This window comes from Rattus norvegicus, chromosome 9 (assembly GCF_021556685.1).
Source record: "Rattus norvegicus strain SHRSP/BbbUtx chromosome 9, alternate assembly SHRSP_T2T, whole genome shotgun sequence".
Classification (NCBI taxonomy): Eukaryota; Metazoa; Chordata; class Mammalia; order Rodentia; family Muridae; genus Rattus; species Rattus norvegicus.
Genome location: NC_141542.1, coordinates 74,578,222 through 74,595,403, shown reverse-complemented (window position 1 = coordinate 74,595,403; position 17,182 = coordinate 74,578,222). Strand labels below are relative to the sequence as shown.

Here is a 17,182-nt window from a genome sequence, read left to right as displayed (position 1 = left end):
TTGTTATTAAATTTTAATGGTGCCAGACGTGCCTGGAGGTCTTTCAGTAAAGCCATTTGAATTAGTGATTTCAGTGTGGCTCACAAAACACTCCCAACAAATATTTTTTTGACTCCTATTGAGTTTTAAGCAACTTTTTCCATTGGTTTGCAACTCAACCGATGAGGAGTCTCAGCTTTGATGAGACCTTGACAGGGACAAGGTGGAAACTCCAGGAGCAAGGCCTTCCATTCAAGTTCCAACTGCTTTGACAACAGTCCATCACTGCTGCCTCTGTGCATTTAGTCCGGGTCACACTTTAACAGAAACCCTTTGTAATGGGAGGGGGGGTGGGACAGGGTGAACAAAGCAGCCTCTAACTTGCTCTGAACCTGTGTTCATGCAAGTGGTGTGGCAAGGGAAACCAGACAGGAGACCGCCTCAGAGTTAGGATGTGCACATTCATGACATTTAAAGAGGGTGTATGTGTGGGGGGGCAAATCGCAGCTACCATTGGTCCTAATGACTAAAGTTTATACTTCAATATAATCTTCATAGAGCATATAGTGAGGCAGGGCAAACAGTGAGAAAGCCTCAGGCAGGAGATTTGCTTACACATCTGTATGAACGGTCATCATCTGTCCATTTAGTTAGGACCCTGAGCATCGATTGCTGATACAGAATGTGAGCATGGAGCTTGGGTTCTGGATCTGGCCCTGAACTGCCTAACTATCCTTGTGAAACTCAAGAGAATTAGTCCACTCCTCACACATCAAGGAGATCACACCATCCCTAACACGGTGTGAAGAAGGTACAGTTGAGATGCCTTCTCTGGACGCTATTTCTCAGGCTGCGTTTAGCTAGTCCATTATTTACAGAATGGGGAAAAAATGCCAGGAAACAGTACATTTAATAACTGTGACAAGAATATCTTCATTCAAGACAAAATATTAAGGAAAAAATTCTCTACAATTTCTAGAAAAGATACCCAAACCTGTAAATAACTGCAGAATCAGCACCTTTTCAGACCTGAGATTCTGCAATACCACTGGCAAGGCACTTCCTAAGAGACCAAAATCAATTAAGAGGCAGATGAACTGGCTGTATGATTAACCGAGTGATATATAGCTGTCAGGAATTCAGTTCACTTAGACTGAGCATGGAATTTCAGAGCCATGAAACTCAGCAGACTTGAAGAGGTGAGGCCTTCCTGGTCAGCCATGAAGGGTACCGTCCTCTACTCACAGGGACGCCATCGAATAAAGGACATGTTTAACAAACTGAGATAATTGGCAAAGATCCGGTAGCTTTATAATTGGTGTCCTCTAGAAGTCTTCAGTCTCTTCTTTCAAAAGAGTGGAAAAGGCCCTTCTTCATTCTGCCCTTATAATGTGTCCGTGCTCTTTGAAGTCTGTTGTACTTTTTGGTTTCTTTATTTGTTTCCTTCCTTGAGGTAAGTTTTCACTGTGTAGTCCTAGCTAGCCTAGAACACAGGGTCTCACTGTGCATCCCTACCTGGTCTGAGACTTACCATGTAAACCAGGCTGTCCTTGAGCTCACAGAGTCTGCCTCTGCCTCCAGAGGTGATTAAAGTTGTATCATGTTTTTATTTTTTATGAGAAGTATTAGAAACTATTTAACGCTCAGTTCATTTAAGGAAAACAAATAGACACTATTGGATTTAATCAGTTCCCCATTTCAGTTTCACCTACCGTCCACAAAGGCTTGCACGGCTTTATCCACATTAAAATCAAACTGTTGGAGCACCAGGACAATTTCATTATTGCTTTTGTTCGGAACAACTGATCTAACTGCGTAGATCTAGAAGAAAAGGAAGAGAAAAGCAGAAAGGTAAACACCACGAGTACTGTTCACCACAGATCCTTGCTAGATAGAACAGGAAAAGCCCAGGAAAGGTAACCCCTCTGTCTTCTCGCCAGCAAACAGGCTTCAGGCCTTTTAGAGAAGTAAGCGCTGGTGCTCACCTGAATGCTGGCTTTATTCGTGTATCCACCTCACAAGGTCTCCTTGTGGGGCTGGAAGAACAACTGTGCAAAGCCAGCTCTGATTTGGCAGCCAACCCTCCCGGAGGCTGAGATACATACAAGATGTGTTCTCTGCGAGGACACAGAATCTTTTTCTGTCTCAGGCTTCCTTTCCACTCGCTCAGGAGTATCTTTAGAAAACATACAGAAATAGTCTCATGCCTCAGCTTCTCTCTGGGCACAGTGGAAGCAGTTATCTGAGGGTCACAGACGTGTGCTGTGAGACTCCATCCCTGTTTATAAGGACAGCAGACTGTGGGGCTCTGCGTTTGTGAGATGGCAGTCCCAGCCATACTACAGAAAATGATCTCCTAAACGCCATTCGGAAAAATAACCACCGTTGAGCAGAGCGAAGGTAAATGCATGGGTGAGCCAAGGATTCTGAGGCCTGTAAGCAAGTGTTCACTCCTCAGTGACGTAGGGGCCCCTCCATCAACCGTAGCATAGATTCTTTCTGGTTGCCTGCTAGAATTAATTGACCTTTATCTCAGAGAACTTGCGATTATTACAGACCGTTCTCCACATTTCAGCATAACCTATCTTACCCCTGTCTTACGAGAAGGATTCCTGTACTAACAAATGCAAGCACACCTCAGAGGCAACGGGAAGCACTCATTAGAGAATGGTGCGATCTATACACGAGCCACTCAGAGTTGTCAGGACCAGTGGGTTTAGAGTTAAACGGAATTTCTTATAATTGGATTCATGGGGTATGGATTATAGAAGCATGGTACATGTAATATGACACTTATTGACCAGACATTTAACTGAGCAGTGCAGACTAATTTTTGATGATGTAAGAAAATAGGGTGCCCGTTCCACACAGATCTGTATATAACAGTATTTTGATTATAATGAGGAAATTGCATAGGCTATGGGCATAGGACTTGTAGCGATGTTGACATTATTGACCAGAAGATTGGTTTCAAATCCTGACATTTAAAAATGCTAAACATTTGAGCTTTGTGGAGATTTTAATAGAATGTGTGCTTGTATATGTCAGTCAATACTCCTTTGGGTTTTTACTATTCTCACATTTTATGCTTCTTAGTTTCTCTAGACTTCATTAGAAAAACTGACTCTTTAAAAAAAAAAATCTAAGTTCTTCAATGCTTTGCTGCCCCTCTTTAAAACTCCAGTTCAGTGACTACTAGTTATTTACTTTAGACAGGGTCTCATTATATGGCCTCAAACTCTCCTGTCTCTGCCTCCCCAGTGGTACACATGTGCTACTAAACTGACCTTGTAAATACTCCTTTTAAATCCTCATTGCGGTGGTCCTCAACCTGTGGGTCTCAACCCCTTTGGGGGCTGCATATCAGATGTCCCACATATCATATATTTACATTATGATTCATAACAGTAGCAAAATTACAGTTATGAAGTAGCAAAGAAATAATTTTATGGTTGGGGTTCACCACAGGGGGACAGCGTTAAAGAGTTGCAGCATTAGGTAGGTTGAGAACCACTGTGTGGTGAGGCACCAAACTTCCTGAAATATAAAGGTCATAGGGGTTATACACGATGCTCAAATGACCATGGAAAGTGACAAGAGTTGGATGGAAGGGGTAAGGGTGGGGAGGGGAAGGGGATGGGAAGGGCGATGGTGGGGGCAAGCACTCTGGGCAGGACAAGCAGGACTCCACCCTGAAGATGGAGGACAACAGAGGACGAGGCTGTTGGAGCACAGTAGAGGTCAGACTTGACAGGGACCAGACAAGGCAGGGTCTATGAGGCTATGTACTTCATGTTGGCCCTGTGAGCATTCCTCAGTTGTTTGCTGAGTCCTCTCCTCACATCTATTCATCATGTTTCAAAGAGAGGTATTCTTTCACGTTGAATATAAAAATGTTTTTAAAAGAAGCTAAGCTGAGGTCAAGAATGGAGCTCAGTTGTTAGAGCACTTGCCTGGCACGTATAAATCGCTATATTTAAACCGAGATGCAAAGAAACAAAAGCCAAAGCCAGCCCAGGAAAGTCGTCAACGGTAATAGTACATAATATTTGCCTTGTACCTAGTAGTGCGTTGGAGTTCCCTGTATTACACTCCTAATACCTTTTAAATAAATATAATTTTAGCAGTTCAAGCCACTGCAGTTTGTTCATATGTAAAACTTCATAATAATGACCATCATTATTGCCACATGCCTTTCTGAATAATAAAATGCTTAGTTATTAATTACCTTAAGAACATTATTGTAACATTAGACCAAAGTTTTCAAGCCACCTACACACAGCTATGAGACTAGCAAAGACCAGACTCATAAAATCAACATAAAAACAATTGCTCCCTTGCTTCTAGACTCTCCTCTGCAAAACATGTTTCATTATGTTAAGGCAAATACAGTGTAAGCCATTGCTCAATACACACTTTCTCCTCAGACGCCTGCAGTACTCTTCCCATCCTTGTAAAATCAGAAACAAAGACCACATAAGCATGGACAGCTACGTGCAGACAGACAGTATTGTGTGGTCACTGGCAAGTGTGTATGTGCGTGCGTGTACGTGTGGGTGAGTGCATGCCCATAAGCGGTGAGTGCACATGCACGCATGTGAAGGCCAAAGGTCAACATTTGGTGTCTTCTGCAAAACACCATATATATATGTATTTTTTTTTTGGTTCTTTTTTTCGGAGCTGGGGACCGAACCCAGGGCCTTGCGCTTCCTAGGCAAGCGCTCTACTACTGAGCTAAATCCCCAACCCCAAGACACCTTATATTTTGAGATGGATTCTCTAACAGAACCGGGAGCTAAAACCTAGGGAGCTTCAGGAATCTGCTTGTCTCTACTTCCTCGGTCCTGGGGTTACAGGTATGCATCACAGTGACTAACTGTTGTGTGGTTGCTGGGGATCAAATTAAGGTCCTCATGCAAGTTTTTTTCCAACAGAACTATCTCCCCAGCCCTTCCTTATTTTATATATCTTAGTTCCGAATGTCTCTCTAGAAAATCATCACTAATTGAGTTCCGATATCAGATCGGTAAGAAGTAGTACCAACTTGTAGAGTTGGTCCTTAACTAGAGGAGGTATTCTGAGCTTTACAGAAATGAGCAGGTAAGGTGGGGGATCTTGTCTGTTCTTGGCCATTCCTTAGTAATGCTGAACCCTGGGCTAACTTCTATTTGCTCTGGTCACTGGTCTCTGGCAATGTCAAGAGAGCGGCACAATTCATAAATCCAGTGCATCATCTCTGCATGGAAATGACTTCGTGGAGGATGGAGAGATCACAGGGCTCCTCTGTGCAAATTAAAATGCAGGACCCAGCCAGCTGCTATTCACAATCCTGCAGACTCTGAGGGTCTAAGGAAGAGTGGCAGCACGGGGCATGGATAGCCAAAGCGGTGTTGCCCTGTTGTGCTCAGCGGCTGCGGCTGCCTGTGGAAATACAGCTTCTGAGAGTTGCTGGAACGGCTCCATCCATGCATGACTAATGGTAGTTTGCATACGGAGAATTCATAAAATTCATGCAGGCAATGGCTGTGCAGCAGAATCTGTTTCTGGCCCTGCTTCTCACACACAGCCACTCGCTACAGCCCGGGGCCCTTCCAAAGCTTTAGAATGAAGCTGGAAGCTGCTGCCCTTGACGGGAATCCTAAGGGGCTCTCCTGCCAAACTGACAGAGAGGTCCATTCGTACCCACCGGGCAGCCATTCAGCCTGCTGGGTGGCAGTCAAGACGACTGGTTAGCGCTTCATTTAGCAACTGCTTCAGCCTTCCAGTATCGTGCTCATCTGCTTTGCTTCTACTGATTTATGTCTGGTTTGGCGAATTCAATTTCCTATTTAGAAAGGGGTGGTTGTGATGTTGCCTTCTGAGTATTTTTCATCTGGTTTCCTTCTTTTCTCGGTGGCTTTCCTCTCTGGCCCTGCGGGGTCTGACATATTCTGCACCAGACCTCACCCTATTGGCTCACGCATTAACCAAGTGGTGGGATGCTCTTCGGTTCATAGCTGAGTTGTCTCTGGTTGAAGGGCTGTTAACGGGTTTCCTTGTTCACACCGCACGTTATTGAGCCTGTCTGTGATGGCTTCTTGGGCTTTCTTCTTGGCTTACCAGTGAGTCTTAAACCACGCTGGAGTTTCAAAAGCGATCCAGAGAGGAATTTTCAATCTCCTTGCACTGCTGTGGGATCAGCCAAGACCTAGCATTATCAACAGACACAGAATAACCAGTCTTTCCACTTCTAGTCTCTCCATTGGAAGTTCACCCTGATGCTGCCGTCCTTCCAAAAATATAGTTTTCCTGTGGTCCTGTGGGAGATGTGTTCCAGGATCCTAAGATAACAAAACCCATAGCAGCCCAAGTTCCTTACAAAAAATGGGTGTGCATGTAACCTATGCAAATTCTCCGGGTACTTTAAATATGTATTTTAAAATACATCCCACCCTCAATGCAAACACTGTGAAAATAGTTATCTTGCATAGTTTAGGAAATAATGACAAGACAAAATTTTGTATATGCTCATTTTCTTTCCAAAATATTCTTGATCTGTGGTGACCTGAACTCATGGGTTCAGAACACATGGAGATGGAGTGATGGCCACAGAATCATGACCATCTTATTCTCTTACTGAAGATTTAGAACCAAGTGTACTCTGGTATTCAAGGCCATAGGGTGCCAGGGCACCATCCTGCTTTTTTCAAGAGTGACTCTGTTCCTCTACCCAGCACAGACAAGCGCCTCATACCCAGTTTTGACTTCTCACCCCGCACTTTCATCAGGGCTCCTCCTTTGACTTAAGATGTATCATGTCCCCATTCTCATGTTTCAGCTGAAAGGCCAAGCATGCACGAAGTCCTTAACCCTTCCTACCTAAAGCATTCCCGACTCAACTTCAAAGCCCTTCCCCAGTAGGTGTCTTTAAATGTTTGAACACCTCCTTCAGATCCTACGGATTTGCGTGCACACTGTTTTGACTTGACTGCAAGCAGTCTGAGGGTGGGATCCTTCTCTGCCGTTTCTGCATGGTTTCCGTGTCTCCTCTGGAACGACTGATACTGTGTGTGCAGTATTTAATGACTGCTTATCTAGTGAGAGTCTGCCTGTAGCCACATCCAGCTGCTGCTTGGAGCCAATCGAATATCCCGCCAGTGTGCTGGCACCACACAGCCACCTGCATCTACTTTTGTATCCACCATCCAGAGTAGCACAGTGGGTCCCCACTGACAGACTGCGCCCCAAGCGTTATACAGGCAGAGAGAACATACGCATGTTCTTTACAGCGCCATCAGAGACTGGAAGAATACTTAAAATTCTTACAATTCTCCTGCTATATGATCAGGAACAGTGGTATTTTTAGAGTCTGGGAGCTATGAAGTATACCACCTGTCTGTCCTTCCAGAGTCAGCTTCGGAGACAGACATCAGCCGAGTCTGCTCTGAGTGATACAAGAGAGAGCCAGCTACAGTTCTGTCCCAAGGAGGTGCCACCAGGGCAGCAGCTGAGCCAGGGACTCTGTAACGAGAGTCAGTGCTGTGTTCTTTGTATGGGCAAGGTACGGTGGCACTACAGAAGAGCGAGTACGCCTGCCCACAGACAGGAGGACACGCTCTAGATGGAGAGATGTCGTGGAAGCAGCGCTGGAGTTAACAGAGCTGTGCTCTAATCTTGGCTCTGGCATGTGACCTTGGTCAACTGCTCAGAAATGTGAAACTTGGTTCATAAGAAGAGGCTATTATCTGCCAGAGCCTGTAAAATGGGAAGAACTGATGCGTGTAAAGTGTCTGCTAGAGAGTCTGACATATATTAGCTGCTCTGTAAGTCTGAAATAGAACAGAGTGGGAGTATTCTCAATAGGCCATGAAGGCATGGCTTGGAAACTGCAAGAACACATAGCTTACATGCTGGTCAAGGCTTATTTTGGAAGGATTGTCCTGTAACTAGCACTTTAGAGACCTTTCTTCTGCAGTCTCAGGGACAGTGGGCCCAACACCTTCCATTAAGTTCTTTCTTCATTCTATTCATAATGTGGCCAACATGTGTTTCCCTCTTAGTCTCATCTAATCACTTGCTAAAAGTCTAGTCCTGACACTGGGTGTCTGGACAGAGCATGAACAGAGCAGGCAGAGGCAGAGCTGGGAAAGAGACGTGCAAACAAACAGGTGAGACGGACAGACAGGTGCACCGTGACTCCCCAACAGTGTTAAAACACCAGTAAGTCCATCGTAAGTTACAAACACTGTAAGGTGACAATGCGTTTGGAGGGGCAGGAATGGTTTAGCTGGTAAGTGCTTGCTGTGCATGCACGAGGAGCAAATTTTGGATCACCAGTACCTCCATGTAAAAAAAGCTGGGTGGCAGCAGTACATGTACGAAAGCCACAAGAAGGTGGGGATGGGAAGATCCCTGGAGATTGCTGGACAGGTAGTGTAGCCAATCAGTGAGCTCCAAGTTCAGTCAGAGACTGTCTCAAAAATAAGAGTGATTGAGGAAGACACCTGGCATTGACCTCTAACCTCCTTCGGCACGTGCACACTTGTGCATACACACTCACATAACACACATGTTCACACACAAATTGAAAAAAAAACCATAAATGCATTTGGTATACTTGGCCTATAGATCGTTATAGCTTAGGCTGGTCTGCTTTGCATGAGTTCAGAACATTTTCCGTAGCCTACATTGGGCACTGCCATTCTGCACAAAGCATGTTCTGAAATAAAAGTGCTGTCTACGGCCGTACCACCCTGAACGCGCCCGATCTCGTCTGAAATAAAAGTGCTGAGTATCTTGACTTATTAGTACTGTGCTGAACGTGCAAACTAGAATGGTTGTAAGGGTCTTGCTTTTGCACCAGGGTGAGGGTGAAAATTGTAAGTCAAACCACAGTAAGCCAGGACTGATCATCTGTAATTGCACCCCATGGTAAGTGAGTCTGCCCAGGAAGCAATCAGAGTCATATTCACAATGAATCACAATGGTCAGGAAGCCGCTGGCTTGAAAGGCCAGAATGCACCAATCAGATTCTTAAGTATTATTCAGAATGGGAGAGAGGCAGTGTGGAAATGGATGGGGCCAGCCTCCCAGAGAGCTGCCCACCCCTGCTGTTTCCTTACCTTCCCAAGTCACGTGACACCCTGCCAGACCCGTGTAATAGCCTCTTTTTGTTTGCACTAGTTTGAGAAGGTTTCATTTTCTTGAGCATGTAGCAAGTACCTAAAGGCTGTATTAGCAAATGGAGCTGGAAATAAAAACAACACGGTCAAATAGCCCGTCTAATTGACAAAGGAGGAAAAAACCTGGGAGATTTTTAAGGAGAAATGCACCCAGAATGTAAAGTGAGAGACTGGGAGATGAGAAGCCACAAGTCTTGACTACACACTGTTGCTAGCTGTCATGCAAGCTCCAGAGTAACTTGTGTGACACTATCTGGAGTTTAAGTTGCTTAGGGCATAGCTTACATCCACAGCATCCTAAACACTGGGGGGTACTCAGGGGATGGAGGCACAGTGTCTGATGAGTGGCTGAATGAATGGAAGAAGTGGGGAGTCCAGTAACAAGGTCTTTGAGACGTTCTGGGTCTTCACTCCACTTTTTCAGTGCACGCCTACAGTTCTGCAGAAAGTACCTTGCAGTATTTAAAACCTTAAATGATTCAAGTCACAGATGTGTCGACTGCCTCCTAGGTCCCAGGCATAGCAGATGGCTGCTTCCAGCCCTGAGGAACTTTACACACTTAAAGATAAGCACTGTCCTATCTACAGTAAGGGCAGCAATCCAACACCCAGCGACCTCCTCTCTGCACCAACAAGAACCAGTTATTTATGGGCTTGCCATTCCTGCAATGCTACAAGGGCTTTATAATAAGCTTTGGTCACATTTCTCAAATGCTGAGCCTCTCAGAGATGCCTGAAAAACATCTCCTCCGTGGATTCTGTGTATGTATTGCTTCACTTGCTGGACCAGTAGTATTATCTACACGCTAATGAAGGCGGCTCTCGGTGAATCTTCTTGGGTGGAAGGAAATACTCTTTGCGGGCTGGTACCTTTGCACTGAGGATAATTCCATAATTTAATTGCTTTTTTCGAATATCTACTTCCTGCCAGCAAAACAATATGTATGAAGTGTTGTCATGTTCTACTCGGCTGACTTTTTGGGAATTAACACCACCGGCACAAATCAAAATTAACTTTTTGAGGCGAGCAGAACAGGATTAGAAAGAAAAATGAAGCTCTGAGGATGGGGAAAACGCCATGCTGGTGGGGTCGGGGGAAATCTGAGTGGGGATCTCTCTGTGTGTCTTCTGAGACTTTCACCGTCAGCTGCTCAGAACCAAGATGCAGTTCTGGAGGCTTGGGACACTTGAGAGAAGGCAGGTTTAACTGTCTTTAAGGTTCTGCCTGATCACAGGATGTGGCCAGCAGGAGTGATTTGCCCACGGTCTGGTTCCCCAGAACCTGTGAGGATGCTGAACTTCATGGAGAACTCAGTCTGCAGATGGAATGAAGGTTGTGCTAACTCTGAAGGACTGAGATCATTTCGGCTTAACTTGGTGGGGCCCAGCACAGTGACAATACTCTACAGCTCTGTGAGGAAGAAGAGGGTGGGTGACAGCAGCACAAAGTGAGACTCAACTAGACACTTCGGGGTTTGAAGGGAGGATGAGGCAGGAAAAGGCAAGAAAAGCCATTCTCTCCATCGACCCTGGAAAGGAGTGACCATGTACTCGAAAGCCTTGTGTTGAGGCCCCCATCAGACTCTGGCCTCCAGACCTCCAAGGCAGTTTCACCTGCACTGCCTTAAGCTCTGAAGCTGAGGGTGATGATGACAGTGCAATCAGGCAGTGCAATGGACCCTGCTCTGAGGAACAAGACTTTTGCCCCTGCATTCTTTCTCGCATCGCACCAACTAGTCTCTTAAAACGTAACAACAAGCTAGGTACCATTCTCAGTGCATGTCTTGGGAGGGGGTCCTAGTTACTCATGTACTGAAGTTCCACTTCACAGGGAAAAGTAGGAGGGGCCCCCAAAACATCGAAGGAAGCAATGCAAAGGAACACACAACAGCCGCTTAGGAAAGTCCCCCCTGAATCCTATGTTTACTCCCATCTCTCTCACTAACCTAGGCTGGTTCCTTCTTCTCGTCGCATCTGTAAAACCCTCACAACTGGGTTTCTGACTTGGTTCTCCCTCTCTCCAATCCATCTTAAAACAATCAGTGCACAATGATTGCCCAAAGGGGTTGAGCACGTTCACTGACAGAGGAAGGAGCCAGCAGTGAGAGGGGATTTGAGGAAAGGAAAGAAAGGAGATAAATCACGACACAAGATTTCCTGAGGTTGTGGAGGGGCCAGAGCCATCTCAGTCTAAGGACTTCCTGGGCAATCGTAAGGGCCTAAGTCTGAGACCCAGCATGCACAGAGAAAGGCAGCCAAGATGGTGCATTCTTGTCCTCTCAGTCCTGGGAAGTGGGTTGCTGGGACTCAGTGGTCAGCAAGGCAGCCTAGCTGAACCAGTGAGTCTCAGGACCAAGTGTGTATGAGAGAGCTACCCTGTCTCAAAACACAATGTGGATGTATTCTGAGGAGAAACACCCAAAATCATGCTTGCACACGTGCACAGTCCCCTCTCACATGTATACATGCTTGTTGCACAGACACTCAGACATCCACACACAATATGTAGATATACACATAACACACACACACACACACACACACACACACACACACACACGCACACACACACACATGGTAGGGGTGAGATAGATATCCAGGTAGAAAACAATTCTTTGGAAAGAAAGGAAGTCCCCCTTTTATTCCTCAGAGTTTTGAGAAGGAAGGAAACAGGAGAAATGGAGAATGGAGATACAATGAAAGTTTGAGTGGGCGAAGAGGAACGTTTATGGAAACCATTCATCTGAGACACTTACAGAATAGAGGACGGTTTAGAGCTGCTTGTACGGGAGCCTAAGAGGAAGTGGTGGTGATGAATAAAGAATGCTGACCAGACCTGAAGGTCCATGAACGCTAGACTGCACAGATCTGTCATCGAGCCAGCTGGCATGGCCTATCCCACAGATTCTTAGCAAACTAGAAGCAGAGGCAGAGGAGAAGAATGACGCAGGTTTATAAAATGTGAAGTGACAGTGGGGGTCCTGAGGCTCAGGTAGGTTGAAGTGGCTGATAAGGCACCTAAGAAGATGGATTAGGACACTAGAGACAAATGCAGGGACCCGATATCCTGTGAGATTAAGGACAGGTAAAACAGGCAAGAAGAGCTGGTGATAAGAAGCACATGGCAGGGGGCAGGGGAGATGCTAAGCCTTCCCACCTCTTCTACTTGGTGCTACCTTCTGGTACACGAGAGGGCAAGCCCATTTCTACAGGCCAGCCCTGCACTTATTTTAAAGAACTGAAGCACCCCTTAGAAATCCATCACTATGGAGCAAGCAGGTGATCTTCTATAGTCTTTCATACGCTGCAGTCTCCCAACTCTTGCCGTGTGGTCAAGCTCTCCTGAGTGTTTCCTCGTGAAGTGTTGGATAAATAGGCACGCTGCTCCAGTAGGGGAGGGAACTCAAAGAAGAGAACCGTGCACCTGTGCCTGCCTTGATGGGGCCCTATTTATTCATTCAAGTTGTCAAAGCCAACACGGATGCTTCAGGATACACACTAATTACTGGTCTCCGTGGGGGCTTACTTGCTATTAGCTCTCCTTACGTTGTTCTCAAGACAAGTGCTGAGCCCCAGGCTTGGAGGGAGACAGTAACACTCAGCCAGGGATTTTACATCGGTCTTTGTTAAATATCAACATGTAATTTCTGACTCAGTGTTCCAGCCAGCTGTTAACTTTTGGAACCTTGTGTTTTTGTGTTACTACAATCAAGGAACATGTTAGCCATTCCTTCCAATTTTGTATTTAAAACAAACAAACAAACGAACAAACCAAAAACAAACAAACAAACCAAAAACAAACAAACAAAAAACCCAGTTGCAGCCTTCTCCTAGAGATTTACTGATTTAAACTTTGTGTAAGCCAGAGCCAAATTATTGATTGGGATTTTTATGAGTCTGAGTCGAGTACCAAAGTCAAGGCATTACCACAGGAAAGCTGTTGGAACTGAGAGTGATCTTTTAATTCATGTCCCATTGTTTGTTTATTCATCGATTCAGTTACAGTGACCAGACTCTCAAGCTGGACCGTAAGGCAGGGACGGACACACTTCCTGACCCTGAGGAAATTTATAGTCTAGAAAGACAGAGGTTTGATGGACTTGGTAAAAGGAGTGAAGATGTTCTGTTGTTTGAGAACCAGAGAAACACTGGGGGCTGAAATTGGTTTAAGGGGAGAATGAGGAAGGATATGGAGAGGGGACAAGGCAGGACACAGGAAGTGTGCTCCAAGAAAGATGGTCCAGGCTCCTTGCGGCACCAGGTGTTAAAAAGGCATGGGATTTCAGAGCAGAGGCATGGGGCTAAAGTGGTCAGGGCCCCACGTCTGATAACTTTGAGCCTGAGTATAAGGCAAAGCTAGTGAAGATTTGCCCAGGGGAGGGCTATGATATTTGTGAACTTAGGGTCATTCAATCTTTTTTTTTTTTTTTTTTTGTATGAATTCTAGGCGATCAAATGGATGCTGGCTAGGATTCTAATACAGTAGCCTGGGCTAGAAAACAGATCAAGCAGTGTAGAGAATGACTCACGGGTTACTTGTGAAGAAGTAACTGGTCTCTGTTTACATACAAGAAACGAGAAGGAGGAAGTAATCATATGATGAATGGTTTGGCACTGAAGTCTCCACCATGGTTCTGATGAGCATCCTGAGTTGAGAACCATGACTTTGAGGTATAATGGAAGTTATGGACTAAGTTTGGCCCCGTGCCTGAAGATGCTCCAAGGAGGCTGGGCCGTCTCTCCTTGGAGCACAAGTCTGTGCTGCCTTGTCTCTCCTACAACTCTACATCTCCTCTTCTACCTCCCCTCAAACTAATCTCAGTCCCCAGTGTTTCTCTGGTGCCCAGACAACAAAAAAAATTTCATTTCCTTCAGTGAGGGAGAGGGAATAGGAGAAAAGGACAGGCACAGGAGAGAGGTCTTAGGGACAATTGGTCACCTCTCAAATCATTTAGAATATTCCATAATTCTTCCATATCTCTCCACTAGGCAAGGTCATCATTATTTCAACAATAAGGATTTTGTAAAGTAAAACTGTTCAATAGGGTATGTGCTCTCTTTCTTCCCATCTCCTCTCTGATAGTCTCAAACAGCCAAGCCTGGCCTCAAAGTCACTATGTAGTGGAGGAGGACTCTGCGTTTCTGATCCTCCCGTCTCTTATCCCCACCTCCAAGGGCTCAGAATACAGTTGCATATCACTATGCCTACATTATGTGGTTCTGAGGATTGGACACCAGGTTTTGTACACATTGGACATGCTGTCTACTAACTGTGCTCAGGTGAGCCCTCTCTTGAAAAGGCATTACAGTTACCTGCTGGTATGTGACATCTGAGAAGAACTTATCTGGAACTTTATCTCTATGGAGATGGGCTTGGGAGGAGTCTGATTGTATAAGTGTGCCGGGGGCCACTCATGCAGAAAGACAGTAGCAGAGAGACCATGAGCAGGGCAGAGTGTTCTCTTCAAATAACAAGGAGACCATTCAATGGGGTCTTGATGGGCTCTGCTGGTCTTCCTCACAGAATGGTGACCTTTGGATAGACTGTTTATAGGGCAACCCAGTGCTGCATGCAGGTACCCCAACTTTGAGGAGGCAGAATGACATCATTTAGGAAGAAACTTGTTTCTTAACTACACGAGTCAGCTTGCTCTAAGAGCCTATCTCCCTTTAAGATTCTAATTCTTAATATGGAAGGTACTCCTGTACTTATGATTTCTGAATAGAGTTTGCCTGAGAGGGCATAGACAACAAAAGCAAGAGGCCATATATAAGATGGTTGCTAATGGCAACAGTCCCTCCAATTTACATCGGGAAATACCATAAAGAAACAAAAATGTATATTCAGTGTAAGCCCGAGTTATCTTGTTTTTAATTGCTATGTTTGACTCTTCTCCGATTTCCCCAGAATCACCGATTAGACTTGCAGATGATTTCAGAGTGGGTGAGGCTCTCAGTCCACCAGGATTGGCTCCACTCAGCTGTTACACCTACACAACTTGAGGGTTAGGGAAACGTTCTGTCTACCTAGTATCTCAGATGAATTCTATAGTCACACTTAGTAACTGCAGAAAACAAAAAGCAGTGTTATATCCACAGGCTATTTTTGTTTATGTACCTTAATCACAGCAGAAAAGCAATATTCTTTTAATTTATTTCCTTTCTAAAGAACAGTCAGTGAATTCTTTCCTCATTTTCTTTGTAGTTTAAAGTCTCCACTTGGGGAAAAAATGGCCATTATTTACATTCACTCTTAATGTAGTTTTTCTGTTTTTTTCTCATCCACAGAACTGCCCAGATAAAAGTACTATAAAAAGGGTACGAGTCACTTATAACCCTTTAATCAATACTAGGGGAAGCAGCTAATTGCCCTTTGGTCAATACCAGCATAGAGAGTTAACTTAATCTCTAAAGTATGTTAGCTTTGGACATTTCTTAACCGTGGTGTGGAGGAAACAGACCATAAAACTCCATGGAAACCACGAATATACTTTCCCTCTTATTTACAAGGGTGGACCAACTAATAAAAGACACACTGTTTTAAATATCAGTTAAAATGATTAACTGACCAGATCTTATTTTCCTACAATATTCTGTTTGGTTTTCCTCTAGAGACGAGTCAAAAAAAAAAAAAAAGTAAAAAGAGAAAAAGAAAAAGAAAAGAAATGTACTTTGTGCATTCAGCCTTCAAGAAGTCAAGTTACATTTGAGCTGTAAGTATTAGCAGAATGACTCCATTAATAATCAATGGGTACATATTCATAGAAGATTTACTCACAGTGAAACGTCATGAGAGAAGGAAGATGCTTAACTGTGGGACAGCATGACAACATGGGTCAGCGTGAAGGACATTACGCTACCCAGCCAGTCACAGGACCAATGCTGCCCCACTCTACTTACATGGAATATTAACAAAACCAAACTAGTAAATGTATAGGACCACCTGGTGGTTTCCAGGGACGTTGAAGGCAGTGACAAAGATAATGTTTATTTACACTTGACAGGTAAATCCCAGAGACCCTGTGCCTGTGGTTAACAATATGTGCATTTATAATTCCACGAGGGAAATGTTGTGTTAAGTGTTTTACAATAAAACCCCCCATAGTTATGTAACTGATCATCAATCATCATTGCAACAGCTTTTACTGAAGATCATCTTCAAAGACTGAGAAGCAGAGTTCTGAAGGGTTCCAAAGATAGAGGCATGAGGAATCTGGGTTACAAATGAATCATAGATGGTTTTATGAAAACCCTGCATTTTACAAGAAATGAGAGTTCGTGCACTCTGTTCTATATAAATAGAGGGGTTACTCTGGAGACTGAGGCAAGCGCTCACTCTGTAGTCCGGTGCTCTGCCTTTGTCTTCTACAATGCCTGAGACCCCAGGTTCATCTACTGGAGTTAGGGCTTTGGTACCCTACAGGGTAGTGACTTAACTCATGTGGTAAAAAAAGACAGCAAACCAAGATGGCTGACATAATGGAGCAAAAAACTGGAATTTTCCATGGAAGGAACTGGATTTCCTTTTACTTTAAATGTGGTTAGAAACAGTTAGGGGAAAAGGTTACTAAATGATTGCTTACTCTAAAAGTTGAAAAGACCTTCATACTAGAGCATGGCTCAGTTTGCAAAGGCAAGGGAGAGTGTGTGTGTGTGTGTGGTGTGTGTGTGTGTGTGTGTGTGTGTGTGTGTGTTTGACAAGCAGGCTGGGCTGGCTGACCTCTGAACTGGAGGGATCTGCCTGCCCATTTCTCCCCAGCAAGCACACACTACTATGCTTGGCTTTTAAAATGCTTTCTGGGGATTGAATTTAGGTCCTTTCCCTTCATCAACTGTTCTACCTCACCAGCCTCTTAAAAGTTAGTATTTTAATTTAATAATTATTTCAGAGCAGAGGTTTTCAAACTTTTTATTCCTTTTTTCCAGGTAAAAGCTCCCGCTTTAATATTATTGTAAAATTTCAAAATATGTATCTCAATTTCCTTTTTATAGTTTTTAAAAATGTAATTGAGTGCTGTTGTAGGAGGCAGAGGTGCTTGACA

At 44.5% G+C, this 17,182-nt stretch overlaps 1 protein-coding gene across 34 annotated transcripts in view; it reads right to left on the bottom strand.

Annotated features, from left to right (window-relative positions):
- Positions 1-17,182, bottom strand: part of Spats2l (spermatogenesis associated, serine-rich 2-like) — a 173,678-nt gene that overhangs the window by 64,645 nt on the left and 91,851 nt on the right. For all 34 annotated transcript variants that reach the window (XM_087566174.1, XM_087566164.1, XM_087566165.1 and 31 more), the window contains 1 exon segment: positions 1,692-1,800. In XM_087566174.1, the coding sequence (XP_087422300.1) occupies positions 1,692-1,800 (109 nt within the window).